At 57.4% G+C, this 18,077-nt stretch overlaps 1 protein-coding gene across 1 annotated transcript in view; it reads right to left on the reverse strand.

The window, feature by feature from the left end:
- Nucleotides 1-11,652: 11,652 nt before the first annotated feature.
- Nucleotides 11,653-18,077, reverse strand: part of LOC146835429 (torsin-3A-like) — a 77,908-nt gene continuing 71,483 nt past the window's right edge. The window contains exon 6 of the mRNA XM_085602991.1: nt 11,653-17,509. Coding sequence (XP_085459117.1) covers nt 17,265-17,509 — 245 coding nt within the window. The 3' untranslated portion in view covers nt 11,653-17,264. The remainder of the gene's footprint in view (nt 17,510-18,077) is intronic.

The following is an 18,077-nucleotide window of genomic DNA, read 5'->3' on the forward strand; positions in this document are numbered from 1 at the left end:
GCCTGGAGCACAGGGGCGGTGCACAGGGCGGCCTTCAGCTTTTCGAAGGCCGCTTGACAGTCGGGGGTCCAGTTAATCCGCTTCGGCTGGTTTTTGGACGTGAGACCCGTGAGGGGCCCCACAATGCTGCCGTAGTCCCTCACGAACCGCCGGTAGTAGCCGGTGAGCCCCAAGAAGGCTCGGACCTCGGTCTGGGTGACGGGGGGCTGCCAGGACTGGATGGCAGCAATTTTAAGTTGCAGCGGGGCCACCAGCCCGCTTCCCACCTGGTGCCCGAGGTAGGTCACGGACCCTTGACCAATTTGGGATTTGCCGGCCTTAATCGTGAGGCCGGCCCGCTGGAGGGCCTGCAGGACCTCTTGGAGGTGGAGGAGGTGGTCGGACCAGTGGCGGCTGTACACAGCGATATCGTCCAGGTAGGCGGCGCTGAACTCTTCGAGCCCCGCCAAGACCTGGTTCACTAGACGTTGAAAAGTAGCGGGGGCATTCTTCATGCCGAAGGGCATGACCTTGAAGTGGTAGTGGCCATCGGGGGTAGAGAAGGCGGACCGTTCCTGAGCCCGGGGTGTGAGACCGATCTGCCAGTAGGCCGCTGTTAGGTCGAAGATGCTGAGGTAGCGGGCGGCCCCCAGCCGGTCGATCAATTCATCCGCTCGGGGGATAGGATGAGCGTCGGTCCGGGTGACAGCGTTCAAGCCCCGGTAGTCGACGCAGAATCTCAGTTCAGGTGTGGTGCCGGGGGCAGCGGCTTTGGGGACCAGTACAACCGGGCTGGCCCAGGGGCTGTCCGAGGGCTCGATGACCCCGATCGTGAGCATTTTGGCCACTTCCTTTTGGATGCAGGCCCGTACCCGATCTGGCACGCGGTAGGCCCGGTGTCGGATAGGGGGACTGTCCCCGGTGTCCACGTCGTGCAAGCACCAAGGGGTGATCCCGGGGGTGAGGGAGAACAGTGTAGCGAACCGCAGCAGGAGGTCCCGGCAGCCCTGGCGTTGCTCTGGGGTGAGGGCATCGGAGAGCCGAACCCCGTCCACGGAACCGTCGTTCTCCTGAGTCTTCAGGAGATCCGGGAGGGGTTCGGAGTCCTCCTCTGCCCCACTGTCCGTAGCCATCAGGAGGCTGAGTTCTGAGCGCACAAAGTGTGGTTTGAGTCTGTTGGTGTGGAGGACCCGAAGGGGGTTCCGGGGGGTCCCCATGTCGATGAGGTAAGTGACGGGGCTTTTGCGCTCGACCACTTTGAAGGGCCCCGTCCACTTATCTTGCAAGGCACATGGTTCGGTGGGGGACATCACCCACACTTGTTGACCAGGTTCGAACTCGACGGAGGAGGCATTGTGATCGTACCATTTTTTCATGTCCTCCTGACTGGCCTCGAGGTTCGCCTTGGCCATCTCCCTGAAGCGCCGGGTCTGATTGCGTAGGGCCAGGAGGTACTTGAAGACGTCTGGAGGGGTCTTTAGGGGGGCCATCTCCCAACCTTCTTTGACTAGGCTGAGGGGCCCTCGCACAGGGTGCCCGTATAGGAGTTCGAAAGGGCTAAAGCCGAGGGACTTCTGGGGAACTTCTCGATAGGTGAAGAGGAGGCACGGGAGTAGTACATCCCACTGGCGACGGAGGGGTTCTTCCAATCCCCCAATCATCCCCTTGAGGGTGCGGTTGAATCGCTCCACTAGTCCGTTCCCTTGGGGGTGATAGGGGGTCGTGAATCGGTAGGTGACCCCGCACTGTTGCCAGAGGGACTTCATATATTTTGAGATAAAGTTCGTGCCTCGGTCGCTGACGACTTCTCGGGAGAAGCCCACCCGGGAGAAGATCCCCATTAGGGCCCGGCCAACCACCGGAGCTGTTACAGTTCGTAGGGGTACCGCCTCGGGGTAGCGGGTGGCGTGGTCCACCAGTACCAGGATGAACCTATGTCCTTGTGCCGTGCGGGGGTCCAGGGGCCCCACAATGTCTATTCCTACCCTCTCGAACGGGGTGGTGACCACTGGGAAGGGTTGCAGAGGGGCTTTCAGCTTACGGCCGCTCTTCCCACTGGCCTGGCACGTGGGGCAGGACCGGCAGTGGTTAAGGACGTCGTTCCGCATCTTCGGCCAAAAAAAGTGAGTCACTAGGCGACTGTAGGTTTTGTCCTGGCCCAGGTGTCCAGCCAGGGGGACATCGTGGGCCAGAGTTAGTAGGAAGTCTCTGAAGCGGAGAGGTACCACCAGCACTCGACTGGCCCCTAGCTCTGCGATTCTTTGTTCGCTGTATAGCAGGTCGTTATCCCAATAGACCCAATGAGTTCCGGTGGAGTCCCCTGCGCTCTGGGCGCTGGCTTGCTGGCGGAGTCCCTCGAGGGAGGGGCAGGTCTTTTGCTCCTGGCGGAACTGTTCTTGGGTGGGCCCCCCTTCTTGACGCCACTGAGCCAGGCCGGGAAGGTCCTGGGGTTGCGCGACCCCTTCGGCCGTTGGTTCTGGGGGGTTGGCCTCGTCGTTGTCCTCTACTGGGGCGACCGGGGGTGGAGGTGCTGGCCATTCTGGTTCTTCTGGTCGGGGGACGGCACGGGCGGCCATGGACCGGGTGGTTACGCAGGCCCAGTCCGGGAGGCCCAGCATCCCCAGGTGCTCTCTTCTTTCGACGGTGGCCCACGGGGAACTCTCAAGGTCATTCCCCAGGAGGCAGTCCACGGGGGCATCATCCCGGACCGTCACTTTCAACAGGCCGGAGACCCCTCCCCATTCGAAGGGGACGCAGGCCATTTGACACAGACTTTCGGAATTGTCGGCTGAGCGGACGGGGCAGAGAATGTTCGGCAGGATCTGCTCGGGCTTCACCAGGTGACAGCGGACGGCCGTCACACTGGCGCCCGTGTCACGTAAGGCCTCGGCCCGACGCCCATTAATGGTCACCCACTGGCCGTATTTCCGGGTGTTGGCGGGTAGGGGAGCCCGCGGGACCATGTCTTTTCCCCCTAGGCACGCCAGGACCATGGCGGCCGGTTCCCACTCTTGCTGGGCCGGCTCATATTCTTCCTGTTCCTCTGATAGTCGTTCTTCCCCCAGGGCGGCGGCAGCTACCTGGCGGGGCTTTGGTGTTTGGTTCTGCGGGCAGCTCGGGTCATTGGCGTAGTGGCCGACTCGCTGGCATCGGTGGCACGTGACGTTGGCTCGGAACCCCGGGCGCATCGGGGGGTTGTCCCGGCCGGCCGGGGGCGGGGTGCTGGCCACGGGTGTTGCCGGGATGGTGTCTCTCCCTCGCCCCTGGCCTCCTCCTCCTCCCCGGGGACGGTGCTGGCCTTGGTTGTTTCGGTTTTGCTCGTGTGGTCCTCTCCGGCCCACTCGGGTGCTTTCCCATCGGTCAGCTTCGGCGGCGAGTTGCCGGGGGTCAGTCAATTTACTGTCGAGGAGGTGCTGCCTGAGCTCGACGAAACAGTTGTTCGACAGGTGCTCCCATACCATAAGGTTAAAGAGTTGCTCGTAGGTCGTTACATGGCTCCCCTTGATCCAACCCTCGAAGGCTCGGCTGAAATAGTTGACGTACTCCACCCAAGTTGTACCCGGGATCCGGGTGCAGTCTCTGAACCTCTGGCGGTACATCTCGGGTGTGAGGCCGTAGCGGGTGAGGAGGGCAGCCTTCATGTGGTCGTAGGACGACATCTGGTGATCTGGGAGCTGCAATAGGGCATCGCGGCCTTCGTTGACGAACCTCCCCCATAGTCCGGCTCCCCAATCACTCCGGTCGATCCGGTGGGAGGTCATGGCGATCTCGTAGGCTTTGAACCACTGTTGTATGTCGTCTTCTCGGACATACTCTCGGACAACATCCTTGGGGATGTGGACTTTTTTCTCGGTTGCTCCCGGGGTGTGCGGTCGCTCAGGCACCCCCGGTTCTTTATTCTGTTTCCGAAGTTCTATTTTCGCCAGTTTGCGCTCGTGTTCGAGTGTTATTCTTTTTTCCTCGAGCTCTCTCTGTCTCTGTTTTTCTTCTCGTTCTTCTCGGAGCCGCAGATGTTCTAGATTTAGGTTCTGCTCGGCTAACTTTAGTTCACCGTCCATCTTGAGTCGTGCCATTTCCAACTCATGTAATCTGGTTCTTTCTCTTTCTTGGATCTCCTCCTGCGAGAGGCCCGTTCTCCGCTCCTCGGGAGCCGTGGCGTTCCCCTCTGGTGCGACACTGTTTTGGTCGGGGGATCCGGCGACCCCAGTTTCTGCCCACGACTCAAGGGCGCGCTTCAAATCGTCTTTGGTACTCAGGCCGGTGGTAGCAATGCCTAGTTCCATGCAGAATTGTTTAAGTTCGCGGTGGCTATATTCTTCCAACTTATCCATTTGGAACTTTTCAGTGGAACCGCTATCTTTGGCTGACATCGTGGTTTTGTCGTGGGGTGAGCTACTCTCTGTACGATTACGCGTTGATTCGGATCGCGCCGCTGGCCACCAATGTTAGACGGACCGGGAGAGTCGGCCGAGGACAAGGGGAGAGGTCTCCGGGGAGAGCCGTCTCCAGCGATCGTACAGATAAATAACTTCCCCCCCACAGACAGACACCACACAAGGAGAAGATTTAGCGTTCTTTATAGGCAATTTCTTAAGGTACGATGCAATGGTACAAGGAGGTCTGGACTCAGGGGTCCCCTCGATTCAAGTCTCTCAAGATGGGGAAAAAGGGGGTAGCGGGACAGTCTGGTTACCAGTCTGGTAGTTGAGATGGTCTGGTGGATAGCTCACAATCCTCGAGCTTGGTGTTCTAGCTGGGACGGGCCGCGGCAGCGCCAGCAGGTCCCGGTGAAGATGGTCGATACACGGTCCGCGGCAGCGCCAGCAGGTCCCGGGAAGATGGTCGATACACGGTCCGCGGCAGCGCCAGCAGGTCTCGGTGAAGATGGTCGTTACAACGGGCCGCGGCAGCGCCAGCAGGTCCCGACGAGGATGGATGTTGCAGAAGGCCGCGGCAGCGCCAGCAGGCAGGACGATAGTTCACAAGGTAGGGCTACGGCAGCGCCAGTAGTCCGTCAAGGCTGAGTTCTCTCGGTGTCTCTCGACTCCAGGATACAACTGCCGTCCTGCTCCGGAGCTGCCCTAGTTATAGGTCTGGCGCCCTTTGATGTCCGGACCCTCGCACTTGGAGGTCGGAGGGTCCGGGATGAAGGTGTCCAGACACCCAGCAGGGGGTGGAGCCAGCGCCTGGGGGAGCTGGAGGCGATCGGCACCTGGCGGGGGAGAGCCCTTGACGCTTCGTTCTCCCATTGACCTGCCAAGTGGTCCGCTCACCTCCTGGGTGGATGGTGGTGCCGGGATGTCGGGGCCGGCCAGGCCCAGGGTTAGGGTCGGGTGGAGGCCACGCGGCCTCGTGGCGCAGGGCCCAAGATGGCGGCTTGATCCGGCCGGGGGAGCCGGTGGTGGCTCGGTCCCGTGATACATGGAGGTCCGGAGGCAGGAGTTCCGTCGGGAGACGGGGTGCGGGTGATTCTTGTGGGTCACACCTGGCGGGCCGGGGCTTGGGCCCTGTCATGCGGGGAGGGAGCAAGCCCTTCGTGTGGCCTGTCCAACACTGCTTTTTTACGTCTGCTAATTTTCAGACTTAGCCATGATATCCTATGGAAGGAGGATATCATGGCTAAGTTTGTCTGTCCCTATCAACAAGGTAACGTGAGATTATCGCTGGGTTTCCAGCGATAATCTCACGTTAGCCTGTTAGCGTGTAGATTTTTATCGCTATTGAGATAAGCGTTGCTAATACCACGCTATCTCAGCGATAAAAATCCACGCTAGCCGGCGATAATTATCCTTACGCTAAGAGCACTGAGCGATAATTATCGCCGGGTGTTGCTGATATGCCCCATAGGTCGTTGAGCGCCTGGGGAGATGGATAGGAAGAGATTGGATGGTATCATGACTGGGTCTTTGGGAATAAGGCTTGCTGGGTGGACGGAGGAAGTTGGTCAGCGCCAGCCTTGGATGGAGGTTTGTATCAGTATCTAGATATGAGAAGCTGAGGTGGGCTGACAAGGAGAGGACACGGTGTAATGGCAAAGAATAGGGCTGGCCTGAGGGCATCGGCTATCATGGGGACAAAGCAATGCCCAGCATGTTGCAGAGGGTGTGTTTAGCACCTTGTTGAGGTGAAGGGAAAGGGTGATACCAGGATAAGCCAGTAGCTGAAGTGGACATTGGTATGGGAGATGCTCTTTGGCCCCACTGTTGGCACATGGGCTGCACAAACATGCATTTGAGTGGAGGCTTGTTAAACTACTTTATGATGAGATTGTTTGGAAATCAGACTCCAAGAGAATGTTTAATAGAGGTCGGATTCAGCAGCATAACCCCTAGCCTGCGGTGGCATCAGCTTGAAAGGCACGTGCCTGGTGGTTGTGGTGCCACTGTCCTAGAGGCAGATGTGGTGGACAGCCTACCCCAGAGTAACCTGAAAAGGCCAATAGCCATGTTTTATATAGTCTGGTGTGGTGAACATTTGGACTTGTGCCGCTTGGGCTCAAGGATGGGAGCAGCTCTTTTCTTATAAGAAAGTGAGCTGAAAATATATGTATTGTTTTGTTTTATCCATTTAAAGCGAAAACAAAAGTTACTTCTGTTGTCGCTTTGTGAATCTGTTCGGCCTATCAGTAATGCTATCTTTTAAGCTCCTCTAGTGAGCCTTTTCTCAAACATTAATACATAAGTGGGCACTGGCTCGCGGACCTTGGGGTTCTTCAGCAAAGTCACGTTTTTTATGAAAAGCAGCCAAGCAACCTGACATCGTATTTGGAGCTTGTTCTTTCTGGTTCATTGAAGGCCTGTGCGCAGTGTGACATGGACTGACTGTAAGGCATTTAGCGTAGAGTGTCAGTCCTCCACAGTTCTGGTCGTAAACACCATTCATTCCTATAGACTGTGTTTCATGAATCATAATAAGTGACATTATTATTGTGTGGTCTTGATAGTACATTCATTTGTTTGAGTGGCTCTGTGTGGGTGCCTCTGTGTGTGTGGGTGGCTCTGTGTGTGTGGGTGGCTTTGTGTGTGTGGCTCTGCGTGTGGCTGCAAATGCAATAGGTCTCGCATTTCAGAGTGATTAAGCTATTGACATTGTAAATGACAATGCCGTTTCTTTACATGTTTTAAAAACAAAAACATAAACAAAAATAATGTCCTGAGCAATGCCAATAGCTCTAACTTTAGCAATGCCGAGACCGTTGCATTGTAAATGCTTGTTTTCTAGACAAGTGGGTTAGAGAGGTTTAAAATGTGCATGGCTGGCTGCTTCGCAAGACGGCCCGCTAAGGAGACATGCGCATTTTAAACTCAGGAGCACAAAGCTGCCTGCTGCCACTCAGCAGCAAGGACCCGCCCCAGGCAGCCACTCAGCAGCAAGGACCCGCCCCAGGCAGCCACTCAGCAGCAATGGCCCGACCCGTCCTGACGCTCAGTTCAGGGTATGGAGCAGTTGCTGAAAAATAAAATGGAAATAAATAAACTTTAGTACCTTTATTTTTCAGCTCTGTCCTGGGGCTTTTGTTTGTGAGACGCTCGCTCAAACGGAGGAACCGCCCTGATGCCCCCACAGCATTGCACGCACGCGCACTCGGTGGTGTGAATGGTGGAGGCATGTGGTGTGAAGGGTGGAGGCACATGGTGTGAAGGGTTGAGGCATGTGGTGTGAAGGGTGGAGGCATGTGGTGTGAAGGGTGGAGGCATATGGTGTGAAAGGTGGAGGCATGTGGTGTGAAAGGTGGAGGCATGTGGAATGAAGGGTGGAGGCACGTGGTGTGAAGGGTGGAGGCACGTGGTGTGAAGGGTGGAGGCCCCTACTGCATTGCACGCATGCGTGCCCTGTCAGGTGGTGTGACGGGTGGAAGCATGTGGTGTGAATGGTGGAGGTCCCCACAGCATTGCACACACGAGCACCCTATTAGGTGGTGTGAAGGGTGGAGGCACGTGGAGGGAAGGGTGGAGGCATGTGGAATAAAAGGTGGAGGCACGTGGTGTGAAGGGTGGAGGCAAGTGGTGTGAATGGGGGAGGCATGTGGTGTGAAGGGTGGAGGCAGCCACGGCATTGCACGCATGCGTGCACTGTTAGGTGGTTTGAAAGGTAGAGGCACGTGGTATGAAGGGTGGAGGCACATGGTGGGAAGGCTAGAGGCACGTGGTTTGAATGGTGGAGGCAAATGGTGTGAAGGGTGGAGGCACCCACGGCACTGCATGCATGATCGCACTGTCAGGTGGTGTGAAGTGTGGAGGCAGCCACGGCATTGCACGCACGCGCACACTGTTAGGTGGTGTGAAAGGTGGAAGCAAGTCATGTGAAGGGTGTAGGCATGTGGTGAGAAGGGTGGAGGCACGAGGTGTGAAGGCTGGAGGCTCTTTGTTTAAAGGGTGGAAGCACCTGTTGTGAAGGGTGGAGGCACCCACAGCACTGTACGCATCCGCACACTATTAGGTAGTGAGAAGGCTGGAGTCCTATGGTGCGAAAGATGGAGCACGTGGTGTGAAGGGTGGAGGCGCGTGGTGTGAAGGCTGGAGGGCCGTGGTGAGAAGGCTGGAGGCCCGTGATGGTGTGAAGGGTGGAGGAAGGGTGGAAGCACGTGGTGTGAAGGGTGGAGGCCCGTGGTGTGAAGGCTTGAGGCCCGTGGTGTGAAGGGTGGAGGAAGGGTGGAAGCACGTGGTGTGAAGGGTGGAGGCCCGTGGTGTGAAGGCTTAAGGCCCGTGGTGTGAAGGCTGGAGGGCCGTGGTGTGAAGGCTGGAGGCCCGTGGTGTGAAGGGGTGGAGGAAGGGTGGAAGCATGTGGTGTGAAGGGTGGAGGCCCGTGGTGTGAAGGCTTGAGGCCCGTGGTGTGATGGGTGGAGGCCCGTGGTGTGAAGGGGTGGATGAAGGGTGGAGGCCCGTGGTGTGAAGGGTGGAAGCACGTGGTGTGCAGGGTGTAGGCACTTGGTGTGAAGCCTCGAGGCACGAGTTGTGAAGGGTGGAGGCACGTGGTGTGAAGCCTGGAGGCAAGTCATGTGAAGGGTGGAGGCCCGTGGTGTGAAGGCTGGAGGCCCGTGGTGTGAAGGGTGGAGGCCCGTGGTGTGAAGGGGTGGAGGAAGGGTGGAGGCCCGTGGTGTGAAGGGTGGAAGCACGTGGTGTGCAGGGTGGAGGCACTTGGTGTGAAGCCTGGAGGCACGAGTTGTGAAGGGTGGAGGCACGTGGTGTGAAGGATGGAGGCACGTCATGTGAAGGGTGGAGGCACGTGGTCTGAAGGGTGGCGCCCCCCACGGCATTGCGCGCACTATGAGGCGGAGCCTAAAGGAATGGAATCACGTGTCACAGAGCGCACCATGACTAGTTCCAGAAGCTGAACCCCAGCCCGGCAGGTCCAAACCCCTCCTGTCAGACAGTAGCGTGCTGCTCAGCTGCTGAACCCCACCGGGGGGGCCTAAAGCTGCCGTACTGCCCGGGTCTGGAGGCGCGGAGACCCTGTTACTGGCACAGGCGCTTAAAATACATGTTATATCTGCTCAGAGAGCGTGGCTTTTGTAAGGCTGCCCGGGGGGGGGGGGGGGGTTGCGCAGCGGCCCGCCCCCTTAGAGGGCGGCCGCCTTAGTGCCACAGGAAGGCACAGGGGTGGGAGGTCGAGTCCCTGGGCTACTCCAGGGGAGACCCCAGCAGATGGCTGCTTCCAGCGGGGGCGGGGAGGAGACAGGGGTATATATTCTGTCTCCGCCCCCTCCTCGTCCTCTTGTCCGCAAGGCTTTACAGTTGGTGGTGACTGATGGAGTACGATGGGCGTACTCCAACTGAGTGAAAGAGGAAGTAAGGGGGCTTGCAACGCTTACCTCCTCCCGCATTGGCACTGCCAGGCAGGAGTGTCTTGTCAAAGGGATTGTTCTTTAGCCATAAAAAGGCAACTTTGGACCATCGCCTATCTTAGGTTTAAGGTCATTTCAGTCAAATCCACGGGGGAATTTAGAGGTTGGGGGAACCTGTCCTGATGGTGCATGCTGGCCGCCGGCCCGGTTGGGCGTAGACTTGTTTTGGCTGGACCTGGGAGAAGCCCGGTATCAGCATGCGGTAGGTAAAAAGGACTACCTGGAGCCATGCGCGGTTGCGCAGAGCAAAGAGGTCTTGGCCTCATCAGGCATGGTCTTATGCACGCAAGTCCACAGGGTGCCTAGAGGGAGATGGGGTGCACCTCTCTAGTTTAGGCATGGACCTTTTCCTACTGGACCTAGGGGAAGCTTTGGCTGCAGCAGGTTGTATAGAAATAGGTCTACCTTGGTGGGGGGCCCTGGTAGTGACGGTGGCCACTCCCAAGGCTGTGGAGGAGTTACAGGGCGATCCAGGGTCTGCACATACCAAGGGGTACATCATGCAGCAGCACCGCGGGGTGCTAAGCCAGGATACCCAGGGATGTTTTAGCGTGTCCCCTGGAAGAACGACGGCGCCCCGTTAGCCGACAGGCGGTTGTGGGTCTGAGCAACCGGGGGCTGCCATGTATGCTCCGCCCACCCATCACGGGGGGGCGTGTAAAGCAAGTGGACTGGTGGTCCACGGGTGGGAGGGGTGGCCCCTCCCGATATTTGGTATCCACCATTTGGCGTTGCCATGGTGATTCTAGGCTTATCAGACGATCGCCCATAAGATAACCCGCCATGTTTGCATATTGGTTATGCTAATTAACCTGCAGCAATATTTCTCCACTTACAATACAGTGTCGTGTGTTTTATTTATGTACTTATGTGTTTTGGGACAACTGTTGCCGATATTGGCACTAAGGGCCACACCCACGGTTACTTTGGGTAAACTTTAAGGGCAGAGTTTGGGGCAGTTTGACTAAGGGAGAGAGTACTGCATAGGAACAGAAAGTGGGGGCAATGGGACAGCATAGATACAGACCGACATAGAGAGTTTGGGGGACAGGGAGAGGAGAAACCTCCTAAAAAGTGACGGACAGTTTGCGGGGAGAGACAGGCAGCGGGAGAGAGAGATGGGATGAACCGAGACCGGCAGAGTTTGGGGAGATGAGACAGGTTTGCAGGCAGAGAGAGGCAGATTTAGGGATGGGAGGACAGGCGGGGTGGGGGGGATTTGATGCAGCGAGAGTTTAATGAACAGAGCCAGGCAGAGTTAGGGAAGAGGGGAGGAGACCGTTTTGCAGGGAGAGACAGGCAGAGTTTGGACTGGTGGGCAGGGGGGGTGTAAAGGGACAGTGTCTTTGAGGCAGCGGGAGACAGTTTGGGGAGCTGAGACGGCCGGAATTTGAGATATCGAGTAGGGGAGCTTGAGGCGGGAGAGCAGAGCGTCGGCCGGGGGCACAGACAGACAGAGTGCACGGCAGGTGATAACAGACCGGGATTCCCCGCCCTCCCCCCCCCCCCCCCCTCCCCCCAGCCCATTCCGTCTGCCAACTGTCTGGCTCAGCGTGGGGGAGACATGCAAGACCACCCCCTCCCCCCCTTGCTCACCATGCCCCTCCCCCTCCCCCCCCCCCCCCCCCCCCCCGTGCCTCACCCATCCGGGCACTGCCCTTTAACTCTGCAAACAAATCACTGCAACATTTAAAAAAAATAGAAACTTTAATCTGTACAATTCCGTTTACAAATGTCACAATTCCTGGCGCGTCCCGTCACGTCTGCCGCCTCAGTGTTTCCATGTGGAGCGTGACTCAGAGCCCCCGGCTCTGCAGGGAGAGGCAGGGCGGGGTGTGGTGAGGCTGGCAGGGTCCCCAGTATGCCAACGGGGGGAGGCGGTGTGTGCTGAGCACTGGGGGAGGCTGGCAAGGGCCCAGCGTACCAACGGGGGGGAGGCGGCGTGTGCTGAGTAGCGGGACAGGGGGGCTGGCAAGGGCCCAGCATGCTAACGGGGGGAGGCGGTGTGTGCTGAGCACTGGGAATGGGAAGACTGGTAAGGGCGGTCTGTGCTCTGCTGAACCAGGGCATGCTGATGCAGCCAGTTAAAGGTGGTCTGTGACGAGTACAGACTGGGAAAGGTGGTCTGTGGTGAACACAGGCTGGGAAAGGTGGTCTGTGGTGAACACAGGCTGGGAAAGGTGGTCTGTGGTGAACACAGGCTGGGAAAGGTGAGGCTGGGAAAGGTGGTCTGTGGTGAACACAGGCTGGGAAAGGTGGTCTGTGGTGAACACAGGCTGGGAAAGGTGGTCTGTGGTGAACATAGGCTGGGGAGAGGTGGTCTATGGCGGGAATCATTAGCAGGAATGATGCCGTGCCTGGCTGTGGTGAGGCAGCTCGTGCAGGCGGAAGGCCTGTGTGAGGCATGCTGGGAGAGACCGAGCTGTGAGGCATGCTGTGGGAGACAGAGCTGTGAGGCATGCTGTGGGAGACACTGTCCTACAACGTAATATGCTGTCTGTTTTTGGGGGGCTGCCATTCCTGGTACATACCCGAGGTTCAGGCCAGGAGAGTCCCCCTCGCGTGTATTATAGGCCGCCTGTCACCACTGTGAAGGTAACACCCAGCCTGACACTGTGAGGGTTAGGTCTAGACTTTCACTGTGAGGGTTAGGCCTGGTCTGTCACTGAGGGTTACGCCTGGTCTGTCACTGTGAGGGTTAGGCCTGGTCTGTCACTGTGAGGGTTTGGCCTGGTCTGTCACTGTGAGGGTTTCGTCTGGTCTGTCACTGTGAGGTTTAGGCCTGGTCTGTCACTGTGAAGGTTAGGCCTGGTCTGTCACTGTGAGGGTTTCGTCTGGTCTGTCACTGTGAGGGTTAGGCCTGGTCTGTCACTGTGAGGGTTAGGCCTGGCCTGTCACTGTGAGGGTTTCGTCTGGTCTGTCACTGTGAGGGTTAGGCCTGGTCTGTCACTGTGAGGGTTAGACCTGGTCTGTCACTGTGAGGTTTAGGCCTGGCCTGTCGCTGTGAGGGTTTTGTCTGGTCTGTCACTGTGAGGGTTAGGCCTGGTCTGTCACTGTGAGGGTTAGGCCTGGTCTGTCACTGTGAGGGTTAGGCCTGGTCTGTCACTGTGAGGGTTTCGTCTGGTATGCGACTGAGGGTTAGGCCTGGTCTGCCACTGTGAGGGTTAGGCCTGGTCTGTCACTGTGAGGGTTAGGCCTGGCCTGTCACTGTGAGGGTTAGGCCTGGCCTGTCACTGTGAGGGTTTCGTCTGGTCCGTCACTGTGACTGTTAGGCCTGGTCTGTCACTGTGAGGTTTAGGCCTGGCCTGTCGCTGTGAGGGTTTTGTCTGGTCTGTCACTGTGAGGGTTAGGCCTGGTCTGTCACTGTGAGAGTTAGGCCTGGTCTGTCACTGTGAGGGTTAGGCCTGGTCTGTCACTGTGAGGGTTTTGTCTGGTCTGTCACTGTGAGGGTTTCGCCTGGTCTGTCACTGTGTGGGTTAGGCCTGGCCTGTCACTGTGAGGGTTACGCCTGGTCTGTCACTGTGAGGGTTACGCCTGGTCTGTCACTGTGAGGGTTTTGTCTGGCTTCTCACTGGGAGGGTTTTGTCTGGTCTTTCACTGTGAGGGTAAGGGCCTGGTCTGTCACTGTGAGGGCTAGGCCTGGTCTGTTGCTGAGGGTTAGGCCTGGTCTGTCACTGTGAGGGTTTCGTCTGGTCCGTCACTGTGACTGTTAGGCCTGGTCTGTCACTGTGAGGGTTAGGCCTGGCCTGTCACTGTGAGGGTTTCGTCTGGTCCGTCACTGTGACTGTTAGGCCTGGTCTGTCACTGTGAGGTTTAGGCCTGGCCTGTCGCTGTGAGGGTTTTGTCTGGTCTGTCACTGTGAGGGTTAGGCCTGGTCTGTCACTGTGAGAGTTAGGCCTGGTCTGTCACTGTGAGGGTTAGGCCTGGTCTGTCACTGTGAGGGTTTTGTCTGGTCTGTCACTGTGAGGGTTTCGCCTGGTCTGTCACTGTGTGGGTTAGGCCTGGCCTGTCACTGTGAGGGTTACGCCTGGTCTGTCACTGTGAGGGTTACGCCTGGTCTGTCACTGTGAGGGTTTTGTCTGGCTTCTCACTGGGAGGGTTTTGTCTGGTCTTTCACTGTGAGGGTAAGGGCCTGGTCTGTCACTGTGAGGGCTAGGCCTGGTCTGTTGCTGAGGGTTAGGCCTGGTCTGTCACTGTGAGGGTTAGGCCTGGCCTGTCACTTTGAGGCCTGGTCTGTCACTGTGAGGGTTTCGTCTGTTCTGTCACTGAGAGGGTTTCATATGGTCTGTCACTGTGAGGGTTAGGCCTGGTCTGTCACTGTGAGGGTTTGGCCTGGTCTGTCGCTGTGAGGGTTAGGCCTGGTCTGTGGCCTGATCTGTCACTGTGAGGGTTAGGCCTGGTCTGTCACTGTGAGGGTTTCGTCTGGTCTTTCACTGTGAGGGTTAGGCCTGGTCTGTCACTGTGAGGGTTTCGTCTGGTCTGTCACTGGGAGGGTTAGGCCTGGTCTGTCACTGTGAGGGTTTCGCCTAGTCTGTCACTGTGAGTGTCAGGCCTGGTCCGTCACTGTGAGGGTTTTGTCTGGCTTCTCACTGGGGGGGTTTTGTCTGGTCTTTCACTTTGAGGGTAAGGGCCTGGTCTGTCACTGTGAGGGCTAGGCCTGGTCTGTCGCTGAGGGTTAGGCCTGGTCTGTCACTGTGAGGGTTAGGGCTGGTCTGTCACTGTGAGGGTTTCGTCTGGTCTGTCACTGTGAAGGTTAGGCCTGGTCTGTCGCTGTGATGGTTAGGCCTGGTCTGTGGCCTGGTCTGTCACTGTGAGGGTTAGGCCTGGTCTGTCACTGTGAGGGTTTCGTATGGTCTTTCAATGTGAGGGTTAGGCCTGGTCTGTCACTGTGAGGGTTTCGTCTGGTCTGTCACTGTGTGGGTTAGGCCTGGCCTGTCACTGTGAGGGTTTCGCCTAGTCTGTCACTGTGAGTGTTAGGCCTGGTGTGTCACTGTGAGGGTTTTGTCTGGCTTCTCACTGGGAGGGTTTTGTCTGGTCTTTCACTGTGAGGGTAAGGGCCTGGTCTGTCACTGTGAGGGCTAGGCCTGGTCTGTCGCTGAGGGTTAGGCCTGGTCTGTCACTGTGAGGGTTAGGGCTGGTCTGTCACTGTGAGGGTTTCGTCTGGTCTGTCACTGTGAAGGTTAGGCCTGGTCTGTCACTGTGAGGGTTAGGCCTGGTCTGTCACTGTGAGGGTTATGCCTGGTTTTTCACTGTGAGGGTTAGGCCTGGTTTGCCATTGTGAGGGTTTTGTCTGGTCTTTCACTGTGAAGGTTAGGCCTGGTCTGTCACTGTGAGGGCTAGGCATGGCCTGTCCCTGTGAGGGTTTCGTCTGGTCTGTCACTGTGAGGGTAGCATGGTCTGTCACTGTGAGGGTTTCGTCTGGTCTGTCACTGTGAGGGTTAGGCCTGGTCTGTCACTGTGAATGTTGGGCCTGGCCTGTCACTGTGAGATGTAGGCGTGCTCTTTCACGTCCTTTTGAGACCATGAGCCACTTGGTCCAGCAGCTGTCATTGTAAGTTTTAGGCCCGGCCTGCGGCTGTGAGTGTTTGGGCCCGGGGTCACTGTGGAATAAGGGTCTGGTCTCTGATTGCGAGTTTTAAGCCTGGTCTGTTCTGCAAGATTTAGGTCTGGCCAGTTACTATATGTAAAGCTCCTTTCCCTTGTCTCTGCCTCTTTATAGGTTGAAAGATCCACCAATCGCCTGCAGCAGTGAGTTCACTGGCCCCGCCCACAGTCAGGCGCACTGCGCCTGTTTCGCCTCATGGAGGTATCCTCAGTGCTGTGTAACAATCCCTATTCTTTGCAGTAGGGGTCGGGGGTCTTCTCCTGGGGCCCCCTCTGTGATATGTAAGAGTGTTACTGCAGGGCCCCCAAGAGTCCTTTCTTCTTCTAGACAGTCTTTGTAGAGGCGCCCAGAGGCTCTTCGCTTCAACCCGCTATGTCCTGTTTAACACTCTTTGACGTGGCCCCGGAAGTCCTTATACCTCTTGCATTAACCACGGTTCTCATTCCCTGCACTCCTGCAGTGGCCCCTGGGGGCCCTTACATTTTTGTAACACGGTCTTTGCAGTGACCCGGGGTCCCCTCTACTTTTCAGCCAAACCACAGTTCTGCTTAACACTGTCCCTGCCGCGGCGCCCCATGTGTTCTTCACTTTGGACCACCCTAGGTGCCGTGTAACAGTGATTTGCAGTGACCCCTGGGGGCACCTGTACCTCTTGTCTAAACAATGTTTTTTGTAACAGTCTGCAGTGGCCCCAGGAGCGCTTTTATCTCTAAGACTGTCTTTGCAGAGAGCCCCCACCCCACGGCTTTTCTCTTCAACTCCCTCTATACTCTGCAACAGCGTCTTTGCAGTGGCCCCCAGGAGCCCTTATACCTCTATTGTAACACTGTTTCTGCTGTGGCCCCTAGGGGCCCTTCAACTCGGATCATCCAAGGTGGTGTGTTACAGCGTCTTTGCAGAACCCCCCAGGGGCTCTGTACCTCTCATGCTAACCAGAGTTCTCTGTAAGGCTGTCTTGCAGTGGCCCCCAGGGGCCCTTATACCTCTATTGTAACACTGTTTCTGCTGTGGCCCCTAGGCGCCCTTCATCTCGGATCATCCTAGGTGGTGTGTCACAGCGTCTTTGCAGAACCCCCCAGGGGTTCTGTACCTCTCATGCTAACCAGAGTTCTCTGTAAGGCTGTCTTGCAGTGGCCCCCAGGGGCCCTTATACCTCTATTGTAACACTGTTTCTGCTGTGGCCCCTAGGCGCCCTTCATCTCGGATCATCCTAGGTGGTGTGTCACAGCGTCTTTGCAGAACCCCCAGGGGCTCTGTACCGCTCATGCTAACCAGAGTTCTCTGTGAGGCTGTCTTGCAGTGGCCCCCAGGGGCCCTTATACCTCTATTGTAACACTGTTTCTGCTGTGGCCCCTAGGCGCCCTTCATCTCGGATCATCCTAGGTGGTGTGTCACAGCGTCTTTGCAGAACCCCCAGGGGCTCTGTACCGCTCATGCTAACCAGAGTTCTCTGTGAGGCTGTCTTGCAGTGGCCCCCAGGGGTCCTTATACCTCTATTGTAACACTGTTTCTGCTGTGGCCCCTAGGGGCCCTTCATCTCGGATCATCCTAGGTGGTGTGTCACAGCGTCTTTGCAGAACCCCCCAGGGGTTCTGTACCTCTCATGCTAACCAGAGTTCTCTGTAAGGCTGTCTTGCAGTGGCCCCCAGGGGCCCTTATACCTCTATTGTAACACTGTTTCTGCTGTGGCCCCTAGGGGCCCTTCATCTCGGATCATCCTAGGTGGTGTGCCACAGCGTCTTTGCAGAACCCCCCAGGGGCTCTGTACCTCTCATGCTAACCAGAGTTCTCTGTAAGGCGGTCCCTGCAGTGGCCCCCAGGGGCCCCTCGGCTCCGTCACAGGTAGCTGATCCGCTGGGAGACGGTCTTGCAGCCGCTGGCCGAGAAGAGCTTCTCCTCCTTGGGCACGAAGATCATCATCTGGGCCACCTGGTCCAGGGCGGCCTCGGTGTAGGGCAGCCCACGCGCCACGAAGGCGTCGCGCGCGCACAGCTTCACGTGCCGGTACTCCAGGGGCAGGAAGGGCACCAGGGCATCAATGAGGCCTGCGGCCTGGAGGCGGCTCAGGGCAAACTCCTCGCCTGCAGAGAGGGTGAAAAGACAAGACGGGGTCACTCGGGGGCGCCGGGGGGGCCTAGACATAGCTTCCAGCAAAAGGCACCCAGGGCAACGCATGCGATCCGTGCACCTTCATGCTTCCATTTTCATTTTTTAAAATGCAATTTTTGTCCTCAAATGAGTACCTCCCCTTATCTCTGCACACTAGCAGCTGTCTAGTTGCCCCAGGGTTGCGTGGGGGGCCTTCTTTTTGTGCCCCCAGGGCCCCTTGCTTTTACAGAAGGGGTCCTAGAGGCTTGAGTGGCCCCTTCCGTAATCAGGGTTGCATGGATGCTAAAAGTGCGCGGGATATCCCAAAAGGCGCGCGCTCATCTGCATGGGAGTGGTCCAATGAAAAAGGGGGAGTCCTTTCTTTTGCCTCATGTTACAGACCTAAGCTCAAGTGCAGAAGGGCACTGACCGTAGGGCACACAGAGATGGTTCCCAGTCAGTGCTTCTCCTGAGAGCGCCCCTTGGCAGAGGCGCATGGAAGCCCCAGAGACACTCAGGCATCACTTGCCGGCAGATGCAGCTACTCAGCCATCCACCTGC

This window comes from Triturus cristatus, chromosome 4_2, assembly GCF_964204655.1.
Source record: "Triturus cristatus chromosome 4_2, aTriCri1.1, whole genome shotgun sequence".
Classification (NCBI taxonomy): domain Eukaryota; kingdom Metazoa; phylum Chordata; class Amphibia; order Caudata; family Salamandridae; genus Triturus; species Triturus cristatus.